This window comes from Aulonocara stuartgranti (assembly GCF_965226115.1).
Source record: "Aulonocara stuartgranti genome assembly, chromosome: 6".
In the NCBI taxonomy this organism is placed as follows: Eukaryota; Metazoa; Chordata; class Actinopteri; order Cichliformes; family Cichlidae; genus Aulonocara; species Aulonocara stuartgranti.
The window spans coordinates 32959436-32986899 of NC_138944.1; the positions used below are offsets into that span (position 1 = coordinate 32959436).

Below are 27464 nucleotides of genomic sequence, written 5' to 3' on the forward strand. Positions count from 1 at the left end.
TTCGGTCAATATTAAGATATTTTATTCCCATACCATTTATACTTCAGGATTAAGCCAAATACAAAAAAATAAAAATACAAAATAATTTGTTCCTCCTGTCCGTGTTGTGCACATAGCAGCAGGGCGTCTGTTCCTTTATCTTTCACAGAGACGATTCATTCAAATACATCTTTCATGTCAGTTTTAAGATTTCATATTAATATCATATTTTATCAACAGACATGAGGCTAAATATTGCGTTTCAAGTCAGTATAAATAACTCAGAAAGGCATTAGATTACTACGGAAGGAAGAAAAGGTACAAATGTGGGTCCCACACATAAGGCAGAACTGGTTCAACATCACCACCATCTCAGCTGCACCTGAGAATACTGCTGATGCTCTGGTGGCAATTCAGGGTCCCTTTTATCACACAGCTTAATGGAAAAATTCAATGACTCGGGTGTATTTGTAAGTGTGTGTCAGAAGTGAATGTGATGAACAAGTGAGGAAAAAAGGGGAAGGAAACACTCCAGATTTACCTCAACAAATCCAGAGGTAGATTGACCCAGTGTAGGGGGAAGTGGAAACTTACATGACACTGTAACAGTCAGTTTACATTTCCCCAGTACAACTTCAACTTCTTCATTGGTTCATATGTTAGAAGTAAACCTGATCAACCACAACAGGATCAGTGCTAAGGTCACATGATGCTACATAAAACACCTTTAAACAGGCTTTAGTAGGTCAGCTGTTTCCTGGGTTAGCTTTCCACATATTTAATACGTTTGTACTCATACTCAAACTGATTCATTCAGTTTGAACAGAGAGCACACCGACACACACATTACAGTTTTTAGTCAGACATACAGCTCAGTAATCTCACTGCTCCATTCAAACACTCTTCACAGCCTCCATTTGTGATGTTCTTGTGCTTTTAGTTGTTCAGTAGTAATTTTGCCAGAGACTGGAGGACCTCCCTCTTCTCATACAGATACATCTGGGTCTCCCACAGCATGTCCACCAGGGCTGCGTCGCTCACCTCATCCAGCATCACCTCCTGAGATAGTTGGGGACTCAATCTGCACACAATGCAACGGACACAGTGATTAATAAACAAAATAATGATAACTAACTGTGCAGAGAGACATGCTAAAGATAGTAAAGAAAGACTAAATGCAAAAAAAGGGATAAATAAAAACAACAGGAAAAAATCACCATTGCTGCTGAAGAGCTTTTGGAGCTACGTTCATGCTTCTTTTCCACTGTAGGCTTGCTTACAAGACAATGCTGAACCACATGGTACAACAGAAAAAGAGTGTGTGTGCTAAACTGATCGACTGCAGTGTAAACCTGTTATTTGGTACTTTATGAGTTTCTAACAGAAGTGAAACTACAGCATTTGGTCTCAGGTTCTCACGTGAGTACAGCGAAAAAGACGAGATGCAACATAACCTCATGACCTTGTGACACTTTACGGTCCTTTTTATCACACAATTTAACGGAAACACTGACATCAAAATTTATATGTATGAACTGATATCATATTTATAAACACAAACATCTACCTATTTAATGATGCACACGGTTCTCTGTAGGGACCAGTTCTATTTATATTCTACATGCTCCTCTTAGGCAGGCATATTATACATACTTCTATTGCTATTTAAATGATGTGCACCTTTATCTATCCATGAAGCTAAAAGACACAGCAGTTAGTTCCACAGTGCCTCTTTTACCTCCTCTTCCTCCTCCTCCCCCTCAACAGCAAAAAGCCGCCCCTCTCCCTGAGCCTGGAGATTTCTTCCTGTTAAAAGGGAGTTTTTTCTTCCCACTGTCAGCAGTGGTTGTTCATAGGGAGTCATAAGATTGTTGTGGTTTATTATCTATTACTGTAAAGTAATTTACCTTATAATATAAAGTGCCTTGATGTGGCTTGTGATTTGATGCTATATAAATAAAACTTAATTAAAACCAAACTGAATTGAAATGTCATAACTACATCCATGAAAGTAATTTATAATGTGACAAAACTGCAGTCATGTCATATATAGGTTGGTGATAAATGTCCTACTTCTAGATAACTGACATGCGGCAGATTTGATCACTGTGACAGTTCACATGAAATGTACGTGTGAATCAGTTTATACAACTGTCTGCATTTAATCAATAGTTATTATTAATCTCTGGCTCTCTTCCACAGCATGTCTTTGTTCGGTCTCATCCACTCAGCCCCTATGTGAGTTTGATTTTAGTGCAGGTTTCTTCCTGCTTGCTCATAGAGGGGTCATATGATTGCTGGACTTTCCTCTATTTTCTGTATTATTGTAGGGTCTTTACCTTACAATATAAAGTCAAATCACAACTGTTGTTGTGATTTGTCACCATTTGAATAAAACTGAATGAAATTGAAGTAAACACTCAGTCTTACAGGAACTCCTTTTAACCCCCTGCAGATGAAGCGTCTGGGAATAAGAAACAACTACAAGCATTCTAAGATAAATGGATGAGAGCAAGTTGGTACAAATACAGAGAGGCTGAGAAAAGAGGATGCATTAAAAAAGAAGCAAAACTAACACGTGTGTCGTTTCTGACCTGTGGTAAATGGTGTCGATCATTTCACACCACGCTCTGGCCCTGTCCACTGCACAGCCATCAGAGTCTGTACACTGTGCAGTAAGAGAGACGTATTTATAATGAGCAAGAAAAACATGCTTTAACAAATGTTTTTGTTATTAGAACACCAATACATGCACAAATGTCAAATGGAATAAACACAAATAACAGATTAAATAAAAATAAGTAATCAGGGCACATTACAGCAATGGCCAGAGTTAACCACTCACAGACATAAACTGAAAAATGATGCACTCACACAGTCCACCAGCATTTTGCCCAGCTCTTTTGCTCCTACAAAGGACTTGGCCAGCTCCAGTGGGTTGGAGGGTCGGAACACATCCACAGAGCTCACCACCACCTGAGGAGGTTTACCTGGAGACACACAGGAGCACGCGTACAAAATGATAAAGGGGAGGGAGACTTCAAATAGAGACACTGAACTCCAGCTAGTTATTCACAATGTGATAGGTATGCATTCCTGTGTAGCTCTGATACAACTGATATATACACCCACTGGCCACTTAATTAAGTACACCTGTTCAACTGCATGTTAACACAAATATCTAAATCAGTCAAACACATGGCAGCGATTCAGTGCATTTAGACATGATCAAGATGAACTGCTGAAAATCAAACTGAGCATCAGAATGAGGAACAACCTTTATTTGAGCGACACAGATGTTGGTGCCAGACAGGCTGCTCTGAGCATTTCAGAAGCTGTTGATCTGCTGGGATTTTCCCACAAAACCGTCTCTAAGGTTTACAAGAGAATGGTCAACTTAGTATCAACTAAGGTAATTAAGAGCATTTCTAAACATAAAACATGTCAAACGCATGGGCTAAAGCAGCAGAAGACCACACCAGGTGTCCTTCTATCAGTTAAGAACAGCAAACTGAGGCTACAAGTCACCAAAAATTGACAACAGAAGATTAGAAAAACAGTACCTGGTCTGATAAGTTTCAAATTCTGCAGCAACATTTAGAGTGTTGGGTCAAAATGTGGCATAAAAAACACAAACGTCTGCACTGCTACTGGTCGTGCAATGGTTTCAAGGACACTTTCCCGGCACTCTTGGGCCCCTTAGTGCTAAATGACATCATTTAAACACCACAGTTACCCGACTATTGTTGCTGAGCGTGTCTATATTGTATGTCTATGTGGTCCTTTATCACCCCACTGTACCAATCTTTTGAATGCTGTATCCAGCAAGATAATGTGCCATGTCTGGTTCCTTGAACATGACATCATTTATGTGCATCCAACCAATCTGCAGCAACTCTGTGATATCATGTCAATATGGACCCAAATCTCTGAGGAATCCTTTCATCACCTTGTTGAATTTGTGCCACACAGAATTAGGGCAGGTCTAAAAGCAAAACAGAGTCCAACCCAGTACTAGCGATATGTACCTAATAAAGTGGCCAGTGTGTGTGTATATATCAGTTTACTTTGCATTTAATGAATACTAAAGACACAGAAGAAGAGATATGACTCACATAATTTAACATTTTGACACACAATTACTTGGCTCACCTGTTCCAAGAGAGACCACTATACCCAGCTTCTTTAAGTCCTTCTCACGGCCCTAAGAGACACACGTGCAGAGAAGAAGTCACGAACAAATCCATGTGGCTTAACGTCCATTAAGTGCATAAAGGAAGGAAAGTGAATAGAGCTCCGGTTGCCTACCTCTGCTTTTAAGGCCTTATTGTACTGATGGACTTCTGTCATGGCATCTAGTGTCGGGTTATTGGCCAGCAGCCCTCCATCCAGAAAGCGCCCCATTGGTCGGAAGTAGGTGGGAGCAGCGCCGCTGGAGCGAGCAGCTCGCCATACAAGTTGTTCTGATATGAACACAAGGATATAAGTAAGAAAGTCATGCATAGTAAATGCAATTACACTGTTCTGAGTTCATAATTATCACTTCCTGTCTGTCTTTTTCACGACTTTCCAGGACTTGGTCCTGTACGCATACACACACCTTCATCTGTCACCTTCCTTATCTTTCTGGGTGGCTCTTCTGTGTATCCTACTATCAACACATCTTCATCCTCCCAGCCTGTAACAACAACACGGCTGGGACTCACACACAACACAGGACACGACTCCTTCATGAACAGCACACACAGTCTCAGTTTCAGTGTTGTGTTCAAACACAGGCTTAGTTTTCAGCTTTTCTTGCCTCAGTGAAGTGAAAGTAGATAACCCTCACATTAAAATATGAGCTCTGAAAATTCCTTTGGTGCCATCCAGTGGTATGTTCAGAGCACTTCATTATCCCATTTAATACATTTGACATTTGAGGGCTGGTGCTGTAGCTGACAAACACAGGTGATATCTGACGTGCCTTGTGGGATGGTGAGAGGCTTGAATGTGGCAGTGGTGGTGTATGGGGCCTCTCTGGAGACGGATGGAGGGTCATAGTTCCTGAATATATGAAGCTCGCCTGGATGTCTGTCTGCCAGAACACTGGTCACCATTACCCTGTAAAGAAAGAAAGAAGTGAAAGGATGTTTGCCTGTTCTCCTTAAACACCTGAAAATTTGAACAGCAGCATTTCAACCAAATTACAAAAATATTTTTAAAACCAATCTGGCTTCAGCTGTATTATTTTAGTGTTAAGAGAGCCATGCTACACATATCTAAGCAAGTCAGTACCTTTTCTTAATTCTCAGGAACTGAACCTCGGAAAAAAATTAGGTGACTCAATTTAACACATCAGGGTAAAACCAGCTCAAAGTTTTAAAAACTGACCAATCACAGCAAAAGAGTGGGATATTTAAAGCTTTTATATGACACTGTTCGCACCAGCAGAAACTGGGGCGACTAAATTCTTAGTCGAGTAAATAAGGAAAAATCTTTGGCTAATTGATTAGTATAAAACCTAAGAAACACTGAGGTCTGAACAATGACAGACTTAAAGGAAGATTAAGGCTGCATTAACAAATTTCTGGTGCTTAACTATAGCAATGGAAAAGCTGCAGCGCCATCTTGTGGCAGATGGCTGCATAACATTTAGAACGCAACAATTTGTCATTCTCTCTGTAAGCGTGACAGGTCGAAAAGTTATGAATGAATTATAATAAAACTTTGTAGGAGTGTAGAGTGGGTTCATGTTAATCACATTTGACCTCTGACCTCACCTTCAATGTAAAACTCAAGGTTAAAGTGATAATAATTCTATTTAGAGCTATTTATAACTGTTTATTACCGCCATTGTCAGTATTGACAACATATAGTTATATAGGGAATGGTATATGGGGATTGTAAATATCATGTTACTGTCTCTGACTTCTTCTTCGAGGTCAGATAAATTCAAACTTTCATAAAATGTCAATTTTCTTAAAATGGTGTTTAAAATTCTGCTGCCTTCGTTTATATTGCCATTACTTAGGAAATGATTCTGTTATATGGGGATTCTAAATATCACACTATAGTTACCATTTAAATATCATGTCACATTTGACCTCTGACCTCACTTTTACGTATCACATCTGCCTTTGTTTCACACGATGATGAATGAGCTGCTAGTTGGTTAGAAATAAACTGCATTATAATATTATATAATAAGCTCAAGTTATTTCAGTTATTTACAAATCAATACCTATTATCTATTGCCTGCTTGTACACAATGTTTTAATAGAAGATACATTACTCTTTGCTTAAAAGTAAATGCTGCCCAGATGACGAGCAGCTTGGGCAGAGGTCTGCAATTCTTTTGAATTTTAGCTTTTTTTTGGCATTTTTCTGCCTATTATCACATTCAGATATCTACCTGGGGAACTTTATGTCAGTCATCTTGGTGTTTTCTCCAAACTCTGTTTTTAGGAAGTCCTCTAGCGGTGCTGATTCATAGGGTCTTGATCCTTTGAACACCTGCTCCTTCATCCTAAAGTACAGGCAGCGCAGGTACTCCATGGATTTACCTACACATAGAAGAAGTGTCATTGTTGTTCTGATGCTATGTGATGAAAACCCAGCACTGGAAAAGAGAACACAAACACACCGTGGATTATAGCCAGAGCCAGGATGCCTCCCGTGCTCGTGCCAGCTACCCAGTCGAAGAGCTCTCTGGTGGGTCTGCCCGCCTCCTTCTCCAGAGCGATCAGCATCTGGATCAGCACCAGGCCTTTAATACCGCCACCATCAAGACACAGCAGACTGTCCATCCTGTCGGATGGCCAAGACCAATATGATGAATTTTATCCAGCCAATCACTTGCATATCCAACTTTTTAGATCCTCTGGAACAGAGCAGAATCCTCGAAACAGAGTTTACTGAAAAGAGTCATGTGACCAGCAAAACCAAACATCACAACACAGAGAACAGCAAAATAAAACAAAGCAAAGTAAAGTAAACCTGGAGAGAAAGGCCTTAAACGCATGCAGGTCAAAGCCCACAAATGGTAAAGAAATCAAGGAGGGCAGAGGCTTTCAATGCATACTGAACAATGGCATTACTACACTGTGAAAACTATTATTGTGCAGCACAGAACAGCAGAAGTGCTTTGACCCTGGATTCTTTCTAAAAGTGAGCTGTGGGTGTATCAGTTATACACTTTACAATAATATGAATTATTAATATTACATTTGTATTAAAGTGGTTTTAGAAACACTTTCATGGTGAGTTTATGGCCACAGTCACATTGTCAGTGTGCATGTGTATCTCAATCTGAACACAATATGATTATTTTATAAATGATGGTCCCACTTAGAGTTAAATAGACAGTATAGATAAAGCAGAGTATGATTTAGGATGAAGTATGAGGAATATCACATCCACCTGTTACCGTCACATCCACTTTGAAAAAAAGACACATAGTTACTGTGGTGTAGGTAAATATGTGTCATTGTTACAGCACAGTAACTATACAGAACTATGATAACTGTAGGTAAAGTCACAACGGCCATGTCTGTCTTATATATTCAGTGTTTGCCTACAACCTTCTGTGTGTGCTTTGATTATGGGTAAGTAGTAGCAATAAAGGCGCGTGATATGTTATACTCACTTTCTCGTTTCCATTTGGGGGCCGTCTATTTCAGATATGCCTCTGCTCATTGCACCCACTGCAGCCCCCACATACAAGATGTCCTCAAATCCTAAAAGCCAATCACAACAGCTGTTGGTACAGGAGCAAAACATGACATCACATTTGTGCATAAACTAAACTAAACTAGGAAAAAACGGGGTCGGTTCGATCCCCGGGCTCTCTGTCCTGGTCGTTGTGTCCTTGGGCAAGACACTTTACCCTACCGCCTACTGGTGTTGGCCAGAGGGGCCAATGGCACGATATGGCAGCCTCGCTTCTGTCAGTCTGCCCCAGGGCAGCTGTGGCTATAACCATAGCTTGCCTCCACCAGTGTGTGAATGTGAGAGTGACTGAATAGTGGCATTGTAAAGTGCTTTGGGTGCCTTGAAAAGCGCTATATAAATCCAATCCATTATTATTATTATTTTAACTTAAATATGAAGGAACACTTGAATCCAGCTCTTACATTACGTTTACAGCGATTTAAGATTATCCTAAATTTGATCATTAAATATATAATACAGAAAGAATGATCTATAGCTAAGAAAAGTAAGGGTAAAAAATTGACTGACAACACAAACTCGAATATTTGAAGTGACAGAAAAATGGAAATGGAGAAGCATGAGGGAGGAGCAGGGGTGAGGGGGTGGTGGTGTTACCTATGCCTTGAGGCTTGACCTTCTTGGAGATGGGAGGAGGAGGAGGACTGCCGGGGGAGGGAGGGAGGCAACGCTGTACTCCTACACTACACAGCAAGTCCAGCAGTATCTTTCTATTAGGACCTTTCATGTTAACACACAAACACACACACAGAGCAGCAGCCAACAAGTTAGACGTGCACACACGCCACAAAGATGAGAGACGGAGAGAGATGAAAGGAAGAGAGAAAGCAAGAACATAAGCAAGCTGTTAGCAATTATCATGCATTTTCAAAATCAGTAAGTCAATACAAACTTAGTTTACTCCCATTTCTTCTTTGTGAATGGTTTCCTGCACTGTCTATGTATTTGAAAGCAAACATCCATTAGCTGGCTCAATTTAGCCGTAACATGCTCTGAGCTTTTCTAAGAAATCAAAGTGAAATTTTAAATCTTTGTCTTTGTCTCCAGCTTTCTGCCAAAAAAGAAAGTGATCAGAAAAATAACAGTAAACAGCTGCATATATCAACAGAAAGAAATTAGAAACTGTTTTTATTTCCTGTGCGATGACTAAGGCTACGTTCACACTGCAGGCAAAACCGCATCAAATCTGACTTTTTTGACCTTGTGCGACCCATATCCGATCATGGTATGACAGTGTGAACGGCACAAGTCCGATATTTTCAAATCCGATCTGGGTCACTTTCGTATGTGGTACTGAATCCGATACATATCCGATGTTTTAGAAAGCGACTGCTGTTTGAATGGTCATGTCGCATTAAATCCGTCTTTTACGTCACTGACACAAGACAGACAACAATTATCAGCGCCGGAGAAGACATCGCGAACACTTCCCGGCCATCCAGTGTAGATGTCAGTGAAACTGTTGGGAAGACAACGTTGGAGAAACGTGAACATTTTATTTGTACTGTATAATCTGCAGATTATCTGCAACTAGCCTTTGAAGCACCGCTCCTCTCTAAAACAGCAATAAGGATAATTATTAGGCCATATGTAAATAAAAAAATAACTTTATAACTTAAAGCAAAATTGGAAAACGTAAAGTCCGAAACAAGTCTTTATATTAAAGGCCATCAGTCAAACAATACTGTTTGGTCTAAACAGAGCGCGTTGTGTGTGACGTCTTCTTTTGCGCATGCGGGCCGCAAAAGAAACTAGAGCGCGTTTGCTGTCGCATTTTATTTGTAGTGTGAACAAGCAGACAAAAAAATCGGATTTGATCAAAAAATCGGAATTGAGCATTAAGACCTGCAGTGTGAACGTAGCCTTAGAGTTAGTGAGTTTATTTGTATGCTCTTTTCCATTTTCTGCTTCTGTGGACCAAAATCTAACCTAATCTAATCGGATATTTCACTAAAAGGCAGTAAGGCCAAGATGCTGCAATACTGCATACTGCAAAAAAAAAAAAAAAAAAAGCATGATCACAAAGTTTAACTGACTATAAGCAATAACTAATATTTTTTCATTGCTTCATAGTGATAAAGCAATATATCTGTAACAGGAAGTGTTATCATATCATATAATATTAATACATAATGGGATAAAGTGGCAGATTATAAAACCCTTAATTACAGCTCCAACACAACATGCAGACTAATATCATCCACAGTGGACACATGCTTTCAAATCAGACTACATGAGATCAAACAGGGTTGTTAGGTCAGGCACATTAACTCCTAATTTCACTGTTAACACCACCAGTCCAAGCTCAGACTTCTATGTTCTTTATATGTTTAAATGTTTCGCTTTAACCCCCCATCTCACTCTCTCTCTCTCATTACCTTTGCTGGTGCGTGCAGCGATGAGTCCAGGTGTCTCGCCCAAATCATTGTGAATCTCCACATCTGCACCAAACACTATTAGAGCTTTGATCAACTCTATGTGGTCCATCTGAGCAGTCACAACAAATGAGAAGAGGTTTTTTTTAAGGATATGGAACAAAGGATAAAACAAAAAAATACAACCTCAATTCCAAACAAATTGGGATGCTGGGTAAGAAGTAAATAAAAACAGAATTTCTGAGTTTCTCAGAGGTGAAGATGGCCAGAAGTTACCTAATATGGAAAAAATGTGTTTATAGAGGAAATCACTGATTGGGCTCAAGAAGACTTCCAGAAGTTTTTGTTGAAACTATTACATCTGGAAAGGTTCCACGAATGCTGGAAGGTGCTAGCAGGTTTTAGAGCAACATACGCTTCCCTTCAACAAGGCAATACTAAACCACATACTGCAATTATTACAACAGCATGACTTTGTAGGAGAAGAGTCCGCTGAGCTGGCCTGCCTGCAGTCTGCAGGACTGTTGAGCAGCTAGAATCCTAAATCAGACAACAGTTAGACGTCCAGCAACTGGTCTCCTGAGTTTTACGTACTGCTGTCAAAACAAGAGGGGCTGCTACTCAGTGATGTCGCAACAGTTTTTAAGATGTGTTGCTGCCATTAAATTCAAAATAAGCAAATGTTTTTCTTAAGCTGGCACATTTTCACAGTTTAAACATTTAAAACAAAAATTGTCTCACTGTTCTATTTTGAGTAAAATATGATTATCAGATTTGCATTTTGTAGTTAGTTACATTTCACACAGCATTGAAGGTTTTTTGCAGTTGTATTTGAACAATCAGTACTTGTTGCAATAGCTTAGCTGGGTTTGTACCCCCATTGTGAAAAACCTCAGTTATGCAGCTCACATTAAAATAATACATATTTTTTAAAATGGAAACACTGTGGCAATTCAGACAGCATTTCTCTAACCATACATTTATGCAGTGCTTTATGCTATACGCACTATTAACCTCACATGGCCAATTTACAATCACCAACTAAGCTACAATGCACATCTTTGGTCTGTGGGAGGAAAGCACAGGGAGAATATGTAAGCTCCAGATACAAAGCACCAGCCTGCCAGGACATTTGAACCAGGAATCGTCTTGCTGTGAGGCGGCAGTGCTAACCATGTGCCCACAAACAAACATTTGATGTTGAATAAGAACTCATCAAAACAGACTGGAAAGAGATTTTGCAGTGTGAACACGCTGGCTGTAACACAGAGCATGACCTCAGTTTTCTTTATGAGTATTGCAATCTGATTTCAAAGGTGCTGCGTTCTACAACTCCCGTAATCTCACAATGTCTTGCAAAGTAACCTTTCTCTTTTCTCCTCATGAACATTTTGCAGATCGTATACACACCTTCATGGCTAAGTGCAGAGCTGTGTTTCCATCCTGGCCCCTCAGGTTGGCATTCGCTCCGTGGGTGAGCAACACCATAGCCGCCTCAAAGCGACCCTTCTTGGTCAAAATGTGCAGAGCGCTCTCTCCGGTCTTACTGAGGTAGTTCACTTCACAGCCACACTCTAACAGCATGCGACACATCTATCACCCAGACATGAAGACAGAAAGAAACATGAAGTCAAGTCTCTAGCTCCGTGTTAATCCCTCGCAGATGTGCTGATTTGAGAGACCAGAGAACGCACAGCCATCACTGGCAGGCGGCTAGATTTACTCAGGATTAAACTCAGTGTGAATTTCTCAGGATGTTTGCAAGAGTAATGCCAAAACTAAACAAACCATTATGAATTTTTACACAGCACACGACGTAGTGTTTCTAACCTCAGCAGTTTTAGCCCAGTGGAGAGGCGTCCCTCCATACAAAGAGTCCTCTGCCTGGAGCTGGTTTGGATCTGCTTTGAGGATCTCCTCCACACAACTAACAGATGAACACGAAATTAAAACAAGAATATTAAATATGTACTACATTCTTTATTATAGTGTAGAGAAGTCACACATTACAGACAGACAGACAGACAGACAACTTCTAGAGAACCGGTAAAAAAGGAGAACCAGAGTAGCTGTTCCCATTTTCAGTGTTCTTTAGTATTGTGCAGTAAAACACAGACGCACAATCGGCCAATTTTGCTCATCTATAGACACAAAAATAACTCATTGTTCCTCCCACTCACCCCTTCTCGCTGTATTTCATGGCGCTGTGGATGGGGTAACCTGTACCGCCAATGATGTCACACTTGGCCCCACCTCCTAACAGGGCCTTGACAGCCTCCACTCGGCCTGTACGGCAGGCCACATGGAGCGGCGTCTCTCCGTTCTTGTTGAGTTCGTCCACACCAGAGCATAACCGCGAGCAAAGGACCTGGATGATGAGAGAAAGGTGAGAACGAAAACAGCAGGAAAAGTGGAGAGAGGGAGAAATCATTTTAATGTGCACTTTAGAGGGTCTGAGGTCTGACTCTACCATCTTGCTTTAGCTGAGGCTCACCTGGATGATTACCGTAGAATCCTGCTTGGCAGCGTAGTGGATCGGTGTCTCTCCGTTTTGGTCTTTGATGTCAGTGCGAGCTTGGCTTTCTTCCAAAAGCTCCTTCACACATGTGGCGTCAGCTCGCCCACATGCCAGATGCAGCGGCGTCTGGCCTGATGCGTCCCGAGCATTGATCTGACTGGAGATGCAAAGATTTTGAGCTGATGTTGTGGGAGCTCTGCACCATGAAGCACCGCAGAGGCTTTCTGTGTGCTTTAGTCAACAAACTTTCCTAAGCTTCTTTTTATTTCCTAAATTCTTCAGCTATATGTTTTCAAGTCATATCAGTAAAGCATGAGAGCTGGGGAGAGGGGGGGTTGTTGTTTTGTTTTTTAAGCAGACTTGTGTTATTATTGCTTTGGTCAAGGAAGGACTGCCTTTTCCTGTTTTTCCTCAGCAACTCATTTCACTTCGGATTTCCTTATTATGTTATTCTCGTATCCAGACCGTGTCCGTCCATTCTCTCTGCCGCTTATCCTTTTCAGGGTCGCGGGGGCGCTGGAGCCTATCCCAGCTGTCTTAGGGCAAGAGGCAGGGTACGCCCTGGACAGGTCGCCAGTCTGTCACAGGGCTAACACAGGCACACTGACAACCATTCGCACTCACATTCACACCTACTCTCCAGATCGTGTCTTTTAAGTTAAACTTCCCAGCAACGCTACTTGTAGAGGATGGTTTTCAGGCTGAATCAGAGACTTTTTTTGTGAAACTGTTAGAACTAAATATCCACTAATAGACTAACTGAATCAAGTAGCTTTCAATTTTACCTCAAAATTACTCAAAAGTCACATTTTTTATTAATAAGACAGAAACTTTTGCCAATAAGGGAGCAATTTAAAAAATGCACAAGAAAATGAGTGAAAAAATAAATGACTTGTATCTAATGAGCTATAAGCTTCGATAATACCATAAGTGCTTTGAGGCAACATTTCTATAAACCAATTAAATAATCAATACCATCTGTTGCACTGGATTCATTTAGCTGGCACAGACTTCCTGACTAATGAGTTACATCTCTCTTCATTCGGCATTATTCATCCACCCATCAATCAATACCATAAACACGAAGATGCAACTGTGAGACGTACTGCTGTCTGATATTTCACTCACTAAAAGGCCAATAAATACAAAATAATCACAGAAACCCAAAAAAGAATATCAATTTGGCTTATCTTACCTCTGCACATAGTTATGTTTGAGACACTCTCTCAGGCCTGTTTCAACAGCAATGTGGGCAGAGCTCCAGTCTGGGTGAGCACGGATGCAGTCCACGATTGGCTGTGTCGACTCACACTTCAGAAGAAGCGTTTCATAGAAAGGTCGAAGTTTGAGGGCGTACTGTGGGAACCAGTTCATGGCATCTTCCTCTGACACCACCTGAAACAGCCTGCAGGCAATGCAATGATTACAAGAAGAGGAAATGTGGATAGATTACCAAAAGTTCTGCTAATGTGGTACCAATGAACTAGTAGATAAAGAATAAATAATAATATTTCTCCTCTGCTAAGAAAAACAATTCAAAAAAGCTTCAAGCATTAGTGTTTAAGACGTTTATTCCTTTTATTTCTTTGCTGCTTTAGCTTCCAAAAGTTCCTTTTAATGTTTTTTTACATACTATACATAAATAATATTTTACTTTTGCTTTCAACATATCCACAATCAATCCTTTGCTTGTGTCTCAAACCATCTCAAACCTCACCTCTAGTTTCTCTCCAAACCACTCAACCTTAGCTGTCTCTCTGATACACTCATCTCTAATCCTGTCCCTCCTGGTTACTCCCAACAAGGATCTGGTTTGCGCTAGTAAACTAATAATATTTGACATGTCTGGTATCAGCTGAGGCCAATGCTAAGACCTTCTTTCTATCTTTCTTCAAACCTGCCTTTCAGATCTGTAGCCAAGCAGCAACATCCCGAGCTGAAAAGTTATGCCAGCGCAGATCTGCCAAACTCTGCAGCTCCCGGAGTGGCAATATGAGGCCAACTCCAAAAGCAGGTCAACTCCCTTATAAGCTCATGGACAACTTTAACAGCAGAAAGAAATAAACATGTTTACAGCTGGGTACATCAAATGCTTTGGTTTCTATGACTAATCCTTTTCACGACAACTGTTCAAGTTAAAGTGAAGACTTGTTAAGGGTTAAAGTTAGGGGTAAGGCTACCCTGATTGTCAATTGTGACAACACAGGAGATCTCCTGACCTCTGCTCATAGGAATAACAAACCTGGACCTCTCAGCTTGTTTGTGTTCTTTGATACTTTAGGGGCATTTGTAATGGAATTACCTGACAGGACCTATATGCTTTTTGTAGTGGTAACAGATTGTCCAGATAATCCCGACTGATACTCTCTGCTTTCATTTTTATGACTGAAGTTGTAACATTTTACTTGAAATGTTACTTAGCACTAAATAGCAAATATACATGTACTTTACAGATGCAACTTCCCAAGCAAGATTGCTAGTACTAGTTTATAATTTAGTACTCCCTCCTTGTGTCTACATAAGGTCAACTCTGGTGCACAAAAACCAACAACATGCCTCCCAAAATGCTAACAGTGAAGGCTGAAAACAGGGTTTTGCAAAAAAAATGGATGATGTCATAGTTACTAGCATATCACATGATTGCTACAAAGCTTTATAGCTGATAAAATAAAAGGCATAGCCTTAGCTGCCTGTTTGAGTAATGGTGATGTAGGCTAAACCAGTAAACCAGTAAGATGACACAGGATGAAATGAGCAACTATGCTAATAAAAGCAACTAAAGGTGCAAAAGAAATGTTTTTGCAGCTGACACTGAACTTTCACACCCATGTCAGAGTCACACAGAACAGTGTATCTACGTGATCAACACAGACCTCAAAGCCACATTCGGTGTCTCTGGGCAGAGAAGGAGACAGTCCCATGACTGACTGTACTTGTACAGAACTATGCGACCCTCCTCTTTTAATTTCACTTTCCCTCCTCCTCCATAGTCAGACAGCGGCACTTCTCGGACCCGGTAAGGGTTGGTGAAGAGGGTTGACACAGAGGAGACTGTGTCCAGCAGCCGCCCTAGGAACTGCATCGTTACCTGGGAAGACAAAGGGGAGGCTGAAACAAACTACAGCAGCCTGTAGTATTGCTGTCAACATTAATGAATGATTTATTCCACCCCAGGAGCGCATGTTACCACTGAACAGGAGCGACATGTGCAATATCTAAGAGATACATACATATAATACTTATTGTTTCTATTTTGTGGAAATACAAGTGAAGTAGCTTGCGGGTATAAATAAGCGCTATATTACAGTTATTATTAGGAACTGAGTGAAGGTTAGCCCACTCACCACTTCCTCTGACACTCCAACACCTGCTTTGTTGATATGAACACTGAGTATAAAAGAGGCTAGTTCTCGTTTGAATTATAAATAAGTGGCTCCATTTATGCTGCTCATTCACGAGTTTCAGCTTATCTACAATCAGCCAGACAAACTACCAAGGCTAAAAAGCCGCAGACGGCGAACACTGAGCGAAACACCCTAATCGTTCATGGTTTTTTTTAATCGCAAACTCATTTAGAGCACACAGAGTACAGTTAGTGGGCTACTTGTGAAGTGCGGCTAATCGCATTAAGCAGTAAAGACGCAGCCTGCTGCTGTCTGCTTACCTGCTAGCTGCTCTCTGTGCCGACTACCTGACTTCTGACACATACATCAACAACCGCCGCCCTGCAACCAACCCTGCAAAAGAATTTGATCGACGTGTGTTTAACCAATCACAGCTTAAGAACGTGAAGGAGCTTGGCAGAAAAGGCGGGGCAAAAATAAAGTCACACCAACAACGACACGACTTTTGACCGACCAATCAACGACATGTGAGGATTTCAACAGTATTATATAATTGACTTCAGGCACGTGAAGTAATTGTTTGCTTTAGAAATAAAAAAGCTAATTGTTTAAATTTAAATTGTGTTTCCACACAACTCTGGTCTGTCGAATTAATTCGATTAAAATACATTTCTTCCTATTTTTTTCCCCTTTTTCAATTTTTACCAGTCTTTATCCCTAAGTCCTTCTTTACAACCCTTGATTCTAGAATTTCCTCCTACGTTTGGAGGGTAAAAGACCTCAAGTAGCTAATATGCATTTACAGAAACCTAAGACTGAAGGGAGCCTGGCACTCCCTAGCTTCCGCGTTTGCTATTGGGCTGCCAATATTTGCTCCATGGCCTACTGGTTAAAATCTGGGAAGGTTGTGGGCCACACCACTTGGCTAGCAATGGAGTTTGACTCAACTCAGGGTATGTCTCTTGCCTCCTTTCTGGGTTCTTCTCTACCTTTGTCAATTGACAACTTCACATTCAGCACTTCCTCCGGGTGTGGGCTCAGTTCAGGATGCAGTTCAATCTCAAGAATTTCTCACTTCAAAATCCTATCTTATTAAATCACCTATTATTCCCTTAAGCTTTGGACAACTTGTTTTGGGTCTGGTTTAGAGCAGGTATTATTTACTTTAAAGATATCTTTATACACAACTAGACTAGCATTATTTGATCAGCTGTCAGCAAAATACACTCTTCCCAAAACTCAATTTTTTAGATATTTACAACTCAACATTTTTTGCAATCCAACCTCTCCAGTTTTCCAGAAGCTCCAGCTACTAAGTTACTGGACAAGCTCCTTAGTTTGCAACTATCAGGCAAAGGTATAATCTCCCGCATCTATAGCAAACTGTGCAGGATAACTTCAGCTCCCTTTGAAGGCCTTAAATCCACATGGGGGAAGGAGTTGGGTATATCTATGTCAGATGACGTTTGGGATTCAGTCCTCACTCTGGTAAATTCTATGTCACTCTGCACCCGCCACTCCCAATTCAACTCACACAACTCACAATTCAAAGTAGTTCATAGGGCCCACTTGTCTAAATACAAATCAGCTAAGATTTATCCTGGCTCTATCCCTCGCTGTAACAGCTGCGGGTCTGATGATGCCAATCTAACCCACATGCTTTGCTTTGGACCTGCCCTGACTTGGTAAATTTTTGGGAGGCGGTTTTCTACACTCTGAACAAGGCTACTGACCTGAAACTGGCTCTCAACCCCCTACTTGCTCTCTTTGGTACAGTGGGTGAGGATGATAAGTATATCACTGGGGCAAAACGTTGGGTGCTGTCCTTTGACTAACAGAATTGCTCATCCCACAGAGGTCTGATGACCTACCACTCTATAGGTTTTACTGTGTTAATGTAAATGTGAAGCTCAGCTAATTTCTGTGTGGTTTGCAAAGCTAGGTTTTCTTGGAATCAATCGCTCCTCCGTTTTTCCGTTTTGTTCCAACGTGAGAAGTTCTGTTTTGTATTCAGTGTAACCAGTTTTTATGTTTCCCTTGGGTTTTTTTTTCTTTTTTGTTAACTGTATCCACAATTGCTCAATAAAAATATTTTGAGTAAAAAATTTTGTTTCCATTTTGTTCATTTTTCTCAACAAGGCTCCCTTAAAGGCAAGACGACAGACTGATGTAAAGGAAAGTTTAGCTTGAACATAAGCTACCAAATAACAGTCATGTGGTATAAAACTGTTATTATTATTATCATTATTAAGCAGTTTTAGTTGTCAGCAAGTCCTTGGTTCAAACGCTATTGTAAAACATACCCCACAAGAAGCTTAAGAGTACCATGACTGTGTCATAAAATGTGAACCTCTCTTTGGCTTTCAGTAAGCTTCAAAACAGCATGTTTATCACACCAGTGACCTGTTCTTATTGTTTGTTTTTCCTTCCAGAAAAACCTGACATTCACACCAGCCTCCAGCATATATCGCCTTTGTTTTTGAATCCTCGTGACATTTTGGCTTTTGCCATCTTTGTTTTGTTTTGTTTTTTTCTATGAGAGATATGATCATGTTTGAAGAAGAGTTTAGAGTTTTCGATATTTACACTTAAACCGTGCTTATAACAGGGTGTACTTATCAGACGAGTTAAAGTGAAAGCCCTGAGTCTTTCAGTACAATAACAAGCTGAATGAATTGTGACAAAGTCAGCTTTGTCCCTCCCTTAACAACACTCCTTCAATTACACAATACTTAAAGCCTGAACACAAACCAGTCACATATACATTGCACACAAAAAAAATTAAAAAAAGTTAAGGGAGCATGTGATTATCACATTATAACAGCAACTCAGTTAAGTTTCGGGGATATCAGTCAATCCTCTCAGGAATAACAAGCCATTGAGAGGCAACAACAAGGCATAGATCATTGCCCTGCCCTTATCTTTCCTGACTGATCTTTCTCTACTTTTGTTTTTTGTTAGTGTCCTTGTTACTGCTGGTAGAACAACGGCACATTCAGGTTGCACAGGTAGCGCAGCTCCCATTTTAGGATGGCCTATCTATACGTGCCACTACAAGAAGGTTTGCTGGGTCTCCATAGTCTTAATAGTGTAGATGAGATCCCATTAGGCATGAGGAGAGCTGGATCAACCCACCAACGACACGGGTGTCTGCTCCTTTGCGCAAGGAGGAACAGGAAGAGTACTGCAAGAGTCTCCGGTGGGACACTCATGCATGTTTCCAAACTGTCAGATTTAGATTCCTTGAGGGTCTCACAAGGTCACAACATCCTTTAGTTTTGACCTTCCGGTTCTATATAAGCGGAGTTCAACAGATGGGTTGAGTCTCCTTATATTGTGCTCATTTACAAAGACTCATTCAGACTGATGGCAATATGTTGGCAATTTGTTTGCATTTATAACTTTGACAACAATCATTTGCAAGACTTCAGCAATCCCTCTTAGAGTGATTACAGTCAATCCAAGTCAGACTGCACTGTTTGCAGAGAGGTCGCCACCTATCAGGTGACCTGTGCAATCCTCTTGTGATCCAAAGTGGCCGTGAAAGTGTAAACTTGTCAAGCTATGGGCAACCAGGTAATCACCACAAGTTGCAATCAGTGCAGAATAGAAAATACAAAATAATACAATACAATCACCAATCATACAGTCTTTTTTTTTTTGTGTAGATTCAAGAATGTTGCTGTGCTGTTTTTACTTATGTGACTGAGCCATTAGTTTGCACTGAATTGGGATGAAGCTTTATCAAGCTAAGTGTGTCCAGTGTTGGATGAGTTTTCGGTTAAGCCCGTTTAATGTGAGTTTGCTCAGCTAATGCTGGATGGATCATGTTGGATGATATGAGCACTCTTGTTCCTAGCATCCAGCAACTTTTTAAGTGATTTAATAAAATATCAGTATGTTTTGAGCCTGTATCAAAACAATCTTGCCATGCAAAATATTGCAATATATGGCAATATTTTGCATGGCAAGATCACTGCAACTCTTAGCAATCGTCATCAAATGAAACAGTGCTGGGAGTTTTCTTCAGATAAGTTGCTTGTTGACTTTGAACATTCACTCAGCACAAGTGTCAGTGTGCCATTTTCATCTCTGCCAGGTGACTTACAGAATGCTCTGGAAATGAACAAAAGTTTTACAGATGTGCATTTTCAGGATAAAGTGCTTCAGCGTGTGTCTGCTATATCTGTCAGCAGTGTCAAATATGAACTTGAGGATGTTTTTGTAGTTGGCCATGTACACACTGAAGCCAAACCTCAATTCTTTAAAATCAAGTATATTTTGAATGTTGATACTTGTTGGGTATTGTATGGGAAACTGTTACTTCCTTGCACTTATGAATGTCATTTCCATGCTTACCAAGTGGCAGTTGACAATGACTCGATCCTGTTCAATCCAGGAAATGAATTAGACTTTCAAGCTCTAGACACCTATTTAGTTGATGATAGGCTGTTTGTGTCCTTGAGGTATTCTGTGTGACATGATTGCAAGAACATTTTTGTGTGTGTGTGTGTGTGTGAGAGAGAGTTTGCTTGTGTCAAAATTGGGGACTTCTATCAGCTCACACACCAGTCAATCGGGGACACCTCTCCCTTTGGGGACCAAAACCACCGTCCCCAATTAGATTTACCTCTAACAACGTTCAGCATGTTCTAAAACATATTTTAATCCAAAAATCTCACCTGACCCCAAAAGTGACATTTTTTAGATTTTTTGTGTATGTGTATGACATTGCCCCCCAAAATTTTTGCAATCTGTGTATAACTCTATGTTGCCCCTAGTGGAAGTGTGTGAAATTGCAAGAATTTCCACTGTCCCCAAAAGTGACATTTCTTGGATTTTTTGTGTGTGTATTACCTCTCCCTAACCCTTATATTATTATAGTGTAAGATTTCTTTTAATATACTGATCTTTGTTGAAAATCTTATTCAACATTCTTTGGTTTTATATAAACAATGGTTTTATATAAACAAACATTTGTTCTCTTGACTAAATAATAGAAATCAGTAGACTATTTAGTAGATTATATTTTCAAAGGGTAAAGAAGACACTAGAAAATACAAAAGAGTCATATTTCACGTAATTATGATATAAATAGTTTTAATATTTTTTAAAGAATTATTTGGCATGATGTGAAGCAGATGCATGAAGTAATGGAGCACTTTAGGTTCATATTTGCTTTCTGAACTGCAGCTTGACATAAATTACTCTAAATTCTTGATACTTGTATTGCAACATATTTAAGATTAGGGATGGGTACCGGTGTCTGGTGCCATGATGGCACCGGTTCTGACATAAACGGTAGTAACCAGACCGAAAAGCAGCGCACATTTCGGTGCTTTATTTCGGTGCTTTTTTTTCCTGAGCTGTGATACACTTCTAGCCAATCATTTTACGTTTCCGAGGATAGTAGGCGGGGCCAGGTACGTACGTTCTTTTATGCAGAGCTACAGATTAAAAATGCCCAAGGCGAAGCGGTCAAAGTCTGGCTGTACTTCACAGCAAAATATGCAAACTCAGCAGCCTGCAACAAGTGCTTTAAGCTGATACTGTGATACTGTCAAAGGAGGTAACACCTCGAATCCGATGAAACACCTGGCGACGCATAGCGTTTTTTTTTAAAAGCCGAGAAATGCGCCGTATTTGATGGCAGCAGCAGCCGTTCTTCTCTGCGTGAGTAGCTTAATGTTGTTCGTGTGCAATTTACGTTGAGTAGGCTGACGTTATTACATTAATGCATGTAAGGTGAACTAGCAAACATCATCATAGCTACATGCGGCTGTCCTCTTGTTTGATGGCAGATACTCCCTTCACCCTGGCCAAAAAGGCTAAAATGACCAAAGAAAAAGTGGAAAACAGCTAAACATAGGTTTTTGGACAAAGTTTGTATTTTTTCCATTGTTTAAGCACTGCTTCCAGCTAAGAGTGATACCATATATGCCCCATAGCTGCAGAAAAGGCTAACATTGTTATCTTTTTACAAAAAAACAGCTGAATATGAGAGGTTTTTGGACCAATTTTGTGTTCTCCATTCTTTAAGCACCGGTTTGAGCACCGGCACCGTTTCAAAAGTACCGATTTGGCACCGGTATCGGATAAAACCTAAACGATACCCATCCCTATTTAAGATTTTTCTTGAATTTCTGTTAAATGGTGCAGGGATCCAAAATTTGGTGAAACAGCTGAGCTAAATTTAAATTTCAATGTTAATACCTTTTAGGCAGTATGTAAAATACTGCCTAAAAAGCATAAAAAGTCACAAGCATATGGCATAAAACTTAATTCTCACCGAAGTCTCTTTAAGAGCTGATCAAAAACTGTGTAAGACAATGGTCATTACATATGGATCATGACAGAAAAAAAATTATATCCTGGATACAAGCGGGAAAGATTAGCTTCTGTAGCATGGTTGACTGGGCCTTAGAGATATGTGCAGAGCTTGACTCAAGTTAAATTCAAAGTCAGCTTTATTGTGAAAACCCATATGTACAGATGATACACAGGAATTTTAAATTGTAATGCTCCCACGGTCTACAGTGTACAGTGAACAACTTAAAGATAAAAACAAAACAAAAGTCCTATGTACAACATAATACAATGAACACTAGTGTCATACAATCAGAGTGCTTTCGGGAAAGAGTTCGTGTGTGTGAGAGTGAAGAGGGACAGAGCAGGGACAGCCTAAAGGTTGGGGAGGTGAGGTAAGACCTCTATGTCACCATAGGCCTTGATCGCAGCGATGGAGGTGTGTGCAAGCAGCAGCATGTAGAGCAGCTTTAAAAGGTATGAAAAGTGATTAAAACCTTTTTAGTTTCTTATACCTGTATCTTAAGGGTTCTGCTGACAAGTTTCAGCATTTTCTGTTTGAATGTAAGAAAGTTATTTAGTAATAAATGCTAATACTGGTTTGCTAGATGTGCCCTTGATGATTTGGAAAAAAAAGCCTTGAGCTAATTAGCCCGAAAAAGCTAGCCACATATAAGTTACACATTCAGAGCTGTCTTGGATCAAACATCAAGGGATGTTTGAATGAACCAAACTCTCAATATTTTAGGGGATTTCATTTTTTTTAATGCTTTTATGATTCTAAAATAATAAATGATGTTTATTAGCATCCTTAAGTTTTTCATGTGCAAGCTGACAATGAGGATTATCTTGTTAATTAAGAGAGGCTAATAAAACGGAAAAAATAAATAAGCTTCATAAAGAGGAATATGTTATTTGTTTTATTTATTTATTATTCTGAAACAAAGAAACATAAATAAGCTGCAGGATTTTGAATGTCCCCATTTAGGTTAAAGTGCAGTGTATTTGTGTTAGAAACGTCCCCAAAAGTCATAAGTATATGGCATACTAGTGACTATAGTTGTATTTTTTTTTTTTTTTTTTTAAATGGTATCATGTCCCTATTTTCTGTATAAACCTACCCATGAAGTCAGAGAACAATTTATCAATGATTCCCACACTCAAGTAAGGGTTATGTTGTAAAATCCTTCATCATGTCTAAGATTTGAAAATATGGAACAAATACCAATCAGAATGAGGACTAAGATAAAGCAATCCATCCCCCAAATCATTACACATACCTAAACATATGCATATGTTTAATAATCAGAGTTCATTGTATTTACCAGTTCCCTAAGGAAAGTTTCCCATTGAATGTCCACATTTAGGTTAAAGCGGAGTGTATTTGTGTTAGAAACGTCCCCAAAAGTCATAAGCATATGGCATACTAATGACTAGTTGGATATGTTTTGGGATTTTTTTTCTAAAAATAGTATCATGTCCCTTTTTCAGTATAAATCTATCCATGAAGTCTGTAAACAATTTATCAATGATCCCCACACTCAAGCAAGGGTTATGTTAAAAAAAAAAAAAAAAAAAAAAAAAAACCTTCATTATGTCTAAAATTTAAAAATACGGAACAAATACCAATCAGAATGAGGACTAAGATAGAGAAATCCATCTGAAAAGTAGTTACACATACCTTAATATATGAAGATGTTTAATAATCCGAGTTCATTGTATTAACCAGTTCCCTAAGGAAAGTTTCCCATTGAATGTCCCCATTTAGGTTAAAGCGGAGTGTATGTGTTAGAAACGTCCCCAAAAGTCATAAATGGCCTGCATTTGTATAGCGCTTTTCTAGTCCATAGGACCCCAAAGCGCTTTACACTACATTCAGTCATTCACCCATTCACACACACACACACACAGGCGATAGCAAGCTACATTGTAGCCACAGCTGCCCTGGGGCGCACTGACAGAGGCGAGGCTGCCGGACACAGGCGCCACCGGGCCCTCTGACCACCACCAGTAGGCAAACACGGGGTTAGTATCTTGCCCAAGGATATTTGACATGCAGCCAGGATGCAGCCTGGGATCGAACCACCTGCTCTGCCACCTGAGCTACAGCCACCCCTGTGGCTAAGCATATGGCATACTAATGACTATAGTTGGATATGCTTTGGGATTTTTTTAAAAGATGTTATCATGTCCCTTTTTTCTGTATCTACCTACCTATAAAGTCAACAAACAATTTATCAGTGATCAACCCACTCAAGGGTTATTGTTGTAAAATCCTTCATTATGTCTAAGACTTGAAAATATGGAACAAATACCAATCAGAATGAGGACTAAGCTAAAGCAATCCATCCCCCAAATCATTACACATACCTCAACATATGCATATGTTTAATAATCAGAGTTCATTGTATTTACCAGTTCCCTAAGGAAAGTTTCCCATTGAATGTTCCCATTTAGGTTAAAGCGGAGTGCATTTCTGTTAAATTTCCTCCTCAGCCTTGTTCCTGCTCTGGAAAGCAGCTGGGTCCTTTTTTTATTCCTGTCTCTCTTTAAATACTTATGTTTAATGTTCTTCTGTTTGAGAATTTTATTATTTCCTATAAATTTTTGTAATGACCAATGTCTCAGTTCGACTACACAGCAAACATTGGCACACGACTTGACACATGTAGAATTTATTTCATATTATACTAATGACAAAATATACTAATACGGTGGGATGCAAGAGTTTGGGAAACTTTGTTAATAGCCATTATTTTCCTTTATAAATCGTTGGTTGTTACAATAAAAAAATGTCAGTTAAATATATCATATAGGAGACAGTGATATTTCAGAAGTGAAAAGAAGTTTACTGGATTTACAAAAAGTGTGCAATAATTGTTTAAACAAAAATCAAGCAGGTACATAAATTTGGGCACCACAAAGTTTAGTTGTCATGAAATCAATATACTTAGCATCTTTATTTTCCTATTATATTGTTTTATTTATTTCTCCACAAAAAGTGACCCGACTGCAAAATGACAGTTGCTCATCCACTTTCCAGGGGTGGGGCCATCTGCTGTGACGCATTGAGAGAAGGAAGACAGGATAAAGACATGTTGTGGAAGAGAGCCAGAAATTAAAGTATGATTCACACACCTATTAGCACATAGTGAGTGAAGACAGTGACTGAAGAAGAAATAGTCAATGCATCATTGGAATCCCCCAGCGCCCTACGTCTATTGCAGCATAACTAAGGGAGGATTCAGGGTCACCTGATCCAGCCCTAACTATATGCTTTAGCAAAAAGGAAAGTTTGAAGCCTAATCTTGAAAGTAGAGAGTGTCTGTCTCCCGAATCCAAACTGGAAGCTGGTTCCACAGAAGAGGGGCCTGAAAACTGAAGGCTCTCCCTCCCATTCTACTTTTAAATACTCTAGGAACAACAAGTAGGCCTGCAGTGTGAGAGCAAATTGCGCTAATGGGGTGATCTAGTATTATAAGGTCATTAAGATAAGGCCTGATTATTTAAGAACTTGTGTGTGAGGAGCAGGATTTTGAACTCTGGATTTAACAGGAAGTCCATGAAGGGAAGCCAAAGCAGGAGAAATCTGCTCTCTCTTTCTAGTCCCTGTCAGTATTCGTGCTGCAGCATTTTGGATTAGCTGAAGGCTTTTCAGGGAGTTTTTAGGACTTCCTGATAATAATGAATTACAGTCATCCAGCCTGGAAGTAATAAATGCATGAACTCGTTTTTCAGCGTCATTCTGAGACTGTTATGAAATGGCTTTGTGCAGGCTGGAAAAGGACCCAAGGTGCAGACACTGAGGCAAAACTTGGACTCAAAACAGCTTTAATGCTAAACTCAAAAGTAACATAACTGGATATATCAAAACAAACTTACCTGGGCCAACTCACAGCATGGCAAACAGGTAGATCACAACACAGAGAAATACAGGGCTTAAATACACAGAGGGAGCAATCAGGGAATGGGTAACAGGAGGGAAACACAGCTGGGGCAAATCAGGCCTAACAAGACAAAGGAAGCAAAACCAGACGCATTTACATGAGACAGACTTTCAAAGTAAAACAGGAAACATAACACAGAGACGCGAACTTGACAAGGGAATACAGCTGACAGGGGAGACAGCAACTAGAGAACACAGAGATGTAAACCATAAGGCAGAACTCAAAGAAACCAAAGACTAGAAATAATAAATAATATAATAAACTCAAAACCCTGGGTCAACGACCCAGGCATCCTAACAGAGACAGGATATTTCTAATTTTAGAGATGTTGCACAAATGGAAGAAAGCAGTCTTACATATTTGTTTAATATGTCCATTGAAAGACATATTCTGGTCAAAAATGACTCCAAGGTTCCTCACAGTGTTACTGGAGGCCAAGGTAATGCCATCCAGAGTAAGAATCTGCTTAGATACCATATTTCTAAGATTTTCAGGGCCGAGTACAATAACCTTTGTTTGATCTGAATTAAGAAGCAGAAAATTAGCGGCCATCCAGGTCTTTATGTTTTTAAGACATTCCCGCAGTTTAACTAATTGGTGTGTGTTATCTGGCTTCATGGATAGATAAAGTTGGGTTTCATCAGCATAGCAGTGAAAATGTATGCTATGTCTTCTGATGATGCTGCCTAAGGGAAGCATGTATAATGTAAACAGAATTGGTCCTAGCACTGAACCCTATGGAACTCCATATTTAACCTCAGTGTGTGAAGACGACTCTCCATTCACGTGAACAAATTGGAGTCTATTAGTCTATTGACCTCCTGACCCAGTATGAACCTTCTAGATGCCTCAGGTCATCTGGATCCGTTTTTTATCAGTTCCCAGAGTCAGAACCAGACACAGAGAAGCTGCATTCAGCTTTTATGCTCCATATATCTGGAACAAACTCCCAGAAAGCCTCAGATCAGCTGAAACACTCAGTTTATTTAAATCCAGGTTGAAGACTCACCTATTCTCAGCTGCATTTGAATAAAGCACCAAATCCACACTTTTAAGCTTAAATTTCAAAACTTATATTTTAACTACTGATTTTATCTAGTGTTCTGATTTTATCTACTGTTTTTTAACCAATTTTAAATCATGCTGTTTTTGTTTTTTAATGTCTCTTTAAAGCACTTTGAATCACCTTGTTGTTTAATTGTACTATATAAATAAACTTGCCTTCCCTATTGTTGCTGTATAAATAACATTGAATTGAATCAATCAAATCCACAAATCAAATCAA

At 39.8% G+C, this 27464-nt stretch overlaps 2 protein-coding genes across 5 annotated transcripts in view; one reads left to right on the forward strand and one right to left on the reverse strand.

The window, feature by feature from the left end:
* On the reverse strand, positions 1–26135 carry pla2g6 (phospholipase A2, group VI (cytosolic, calcium-independent)). 3 transcript variants are annotated; one of them, XM_082535446.1, is made up of 20 exons: positions 26115–26135; positions 16247–16319; positions 15456–15670; positions 13778–13987; positions 12559–12739; positions 12245–12432; positions 11895–11991; positions 11475–11657; positions 10068–10176; positions 8287–8409; positions 7607–7697; positions 6605–6768; positions 6374–6524; positions 4946–5082; positions 4580–4657; positions 4288–4442; positions 4132–4183; positions 2854–2969; positions 2574–2647; positions 1–1060 (listed from the first exon to the last, which is right to left on the reverse strand). In XM_082535446.1, the coding sequence occupies exons 3-20, from the start codon at positions 15662–15664 to the stop codon at positions 916–918; spliced, it is 2463 nt and encodes an 820-aa protein (XP_082391572.1). In that variant the 5' UTR covers positions 15665–15670; positions 16247–16319; positions 26115–26135; the 3' UTR covers positions 1–915. The 3 variants fall into 3 exon arrangements, with proteins under 3 accessions (XP_082391572.1, XP_082391574.1, XP_082391573.1); XM_082535448.1 differs by lacking the exon at positions 8287–8409; XM_082535447.1 differs by lacking the exon at positions 4580–4657 and having other exon boundaries at positions 26115–26134.
* Positions 21223–27464, forward strand: part of LOC309707880 (uncharacterized protein) — an 18329-nt gene continuing 12087 nt past the window's right edge. For both annotated transcript variants that reach the window (XM_082535444.1, XM_082535445.1), the window contains exon 1: positions 21223–21599. In XM_082535444.1, coding sequence (XP_082391570.1) covers positions 21573–21599 — 27 coding nt within the window. In that variant the 5' untranslated portion in view covers positions 21223–21572. The remainder of the gene's footprint in view (positions 21600–27464) is intronic.

Excerpts from the sequence above, each read along its gene's own strand:
- pla2g6 (XM_082535446.1), bottom strand. The coding sequence starts at position 15,664 with ATGCAGTTCCTAGGGCGGCTGCTGGACACAGTCTCCTCTGTGTCAACC. Across the intron at positions 12,433-12,558 it reads ATTCTACGGTAATCATCCAG|GTCCTTTGCTCGCGGTTATG; the intron begins GTGAGCCTCAGC and ends CTCATCATCCAG. Across the intron at positions 10,177-11,474 it reads CTCTGCACTTAGCCATGAAG|ATGGACCACATAGAGTTGAT; the intron begins GTGTGTATACGA and ends GTGACTGCTCAG.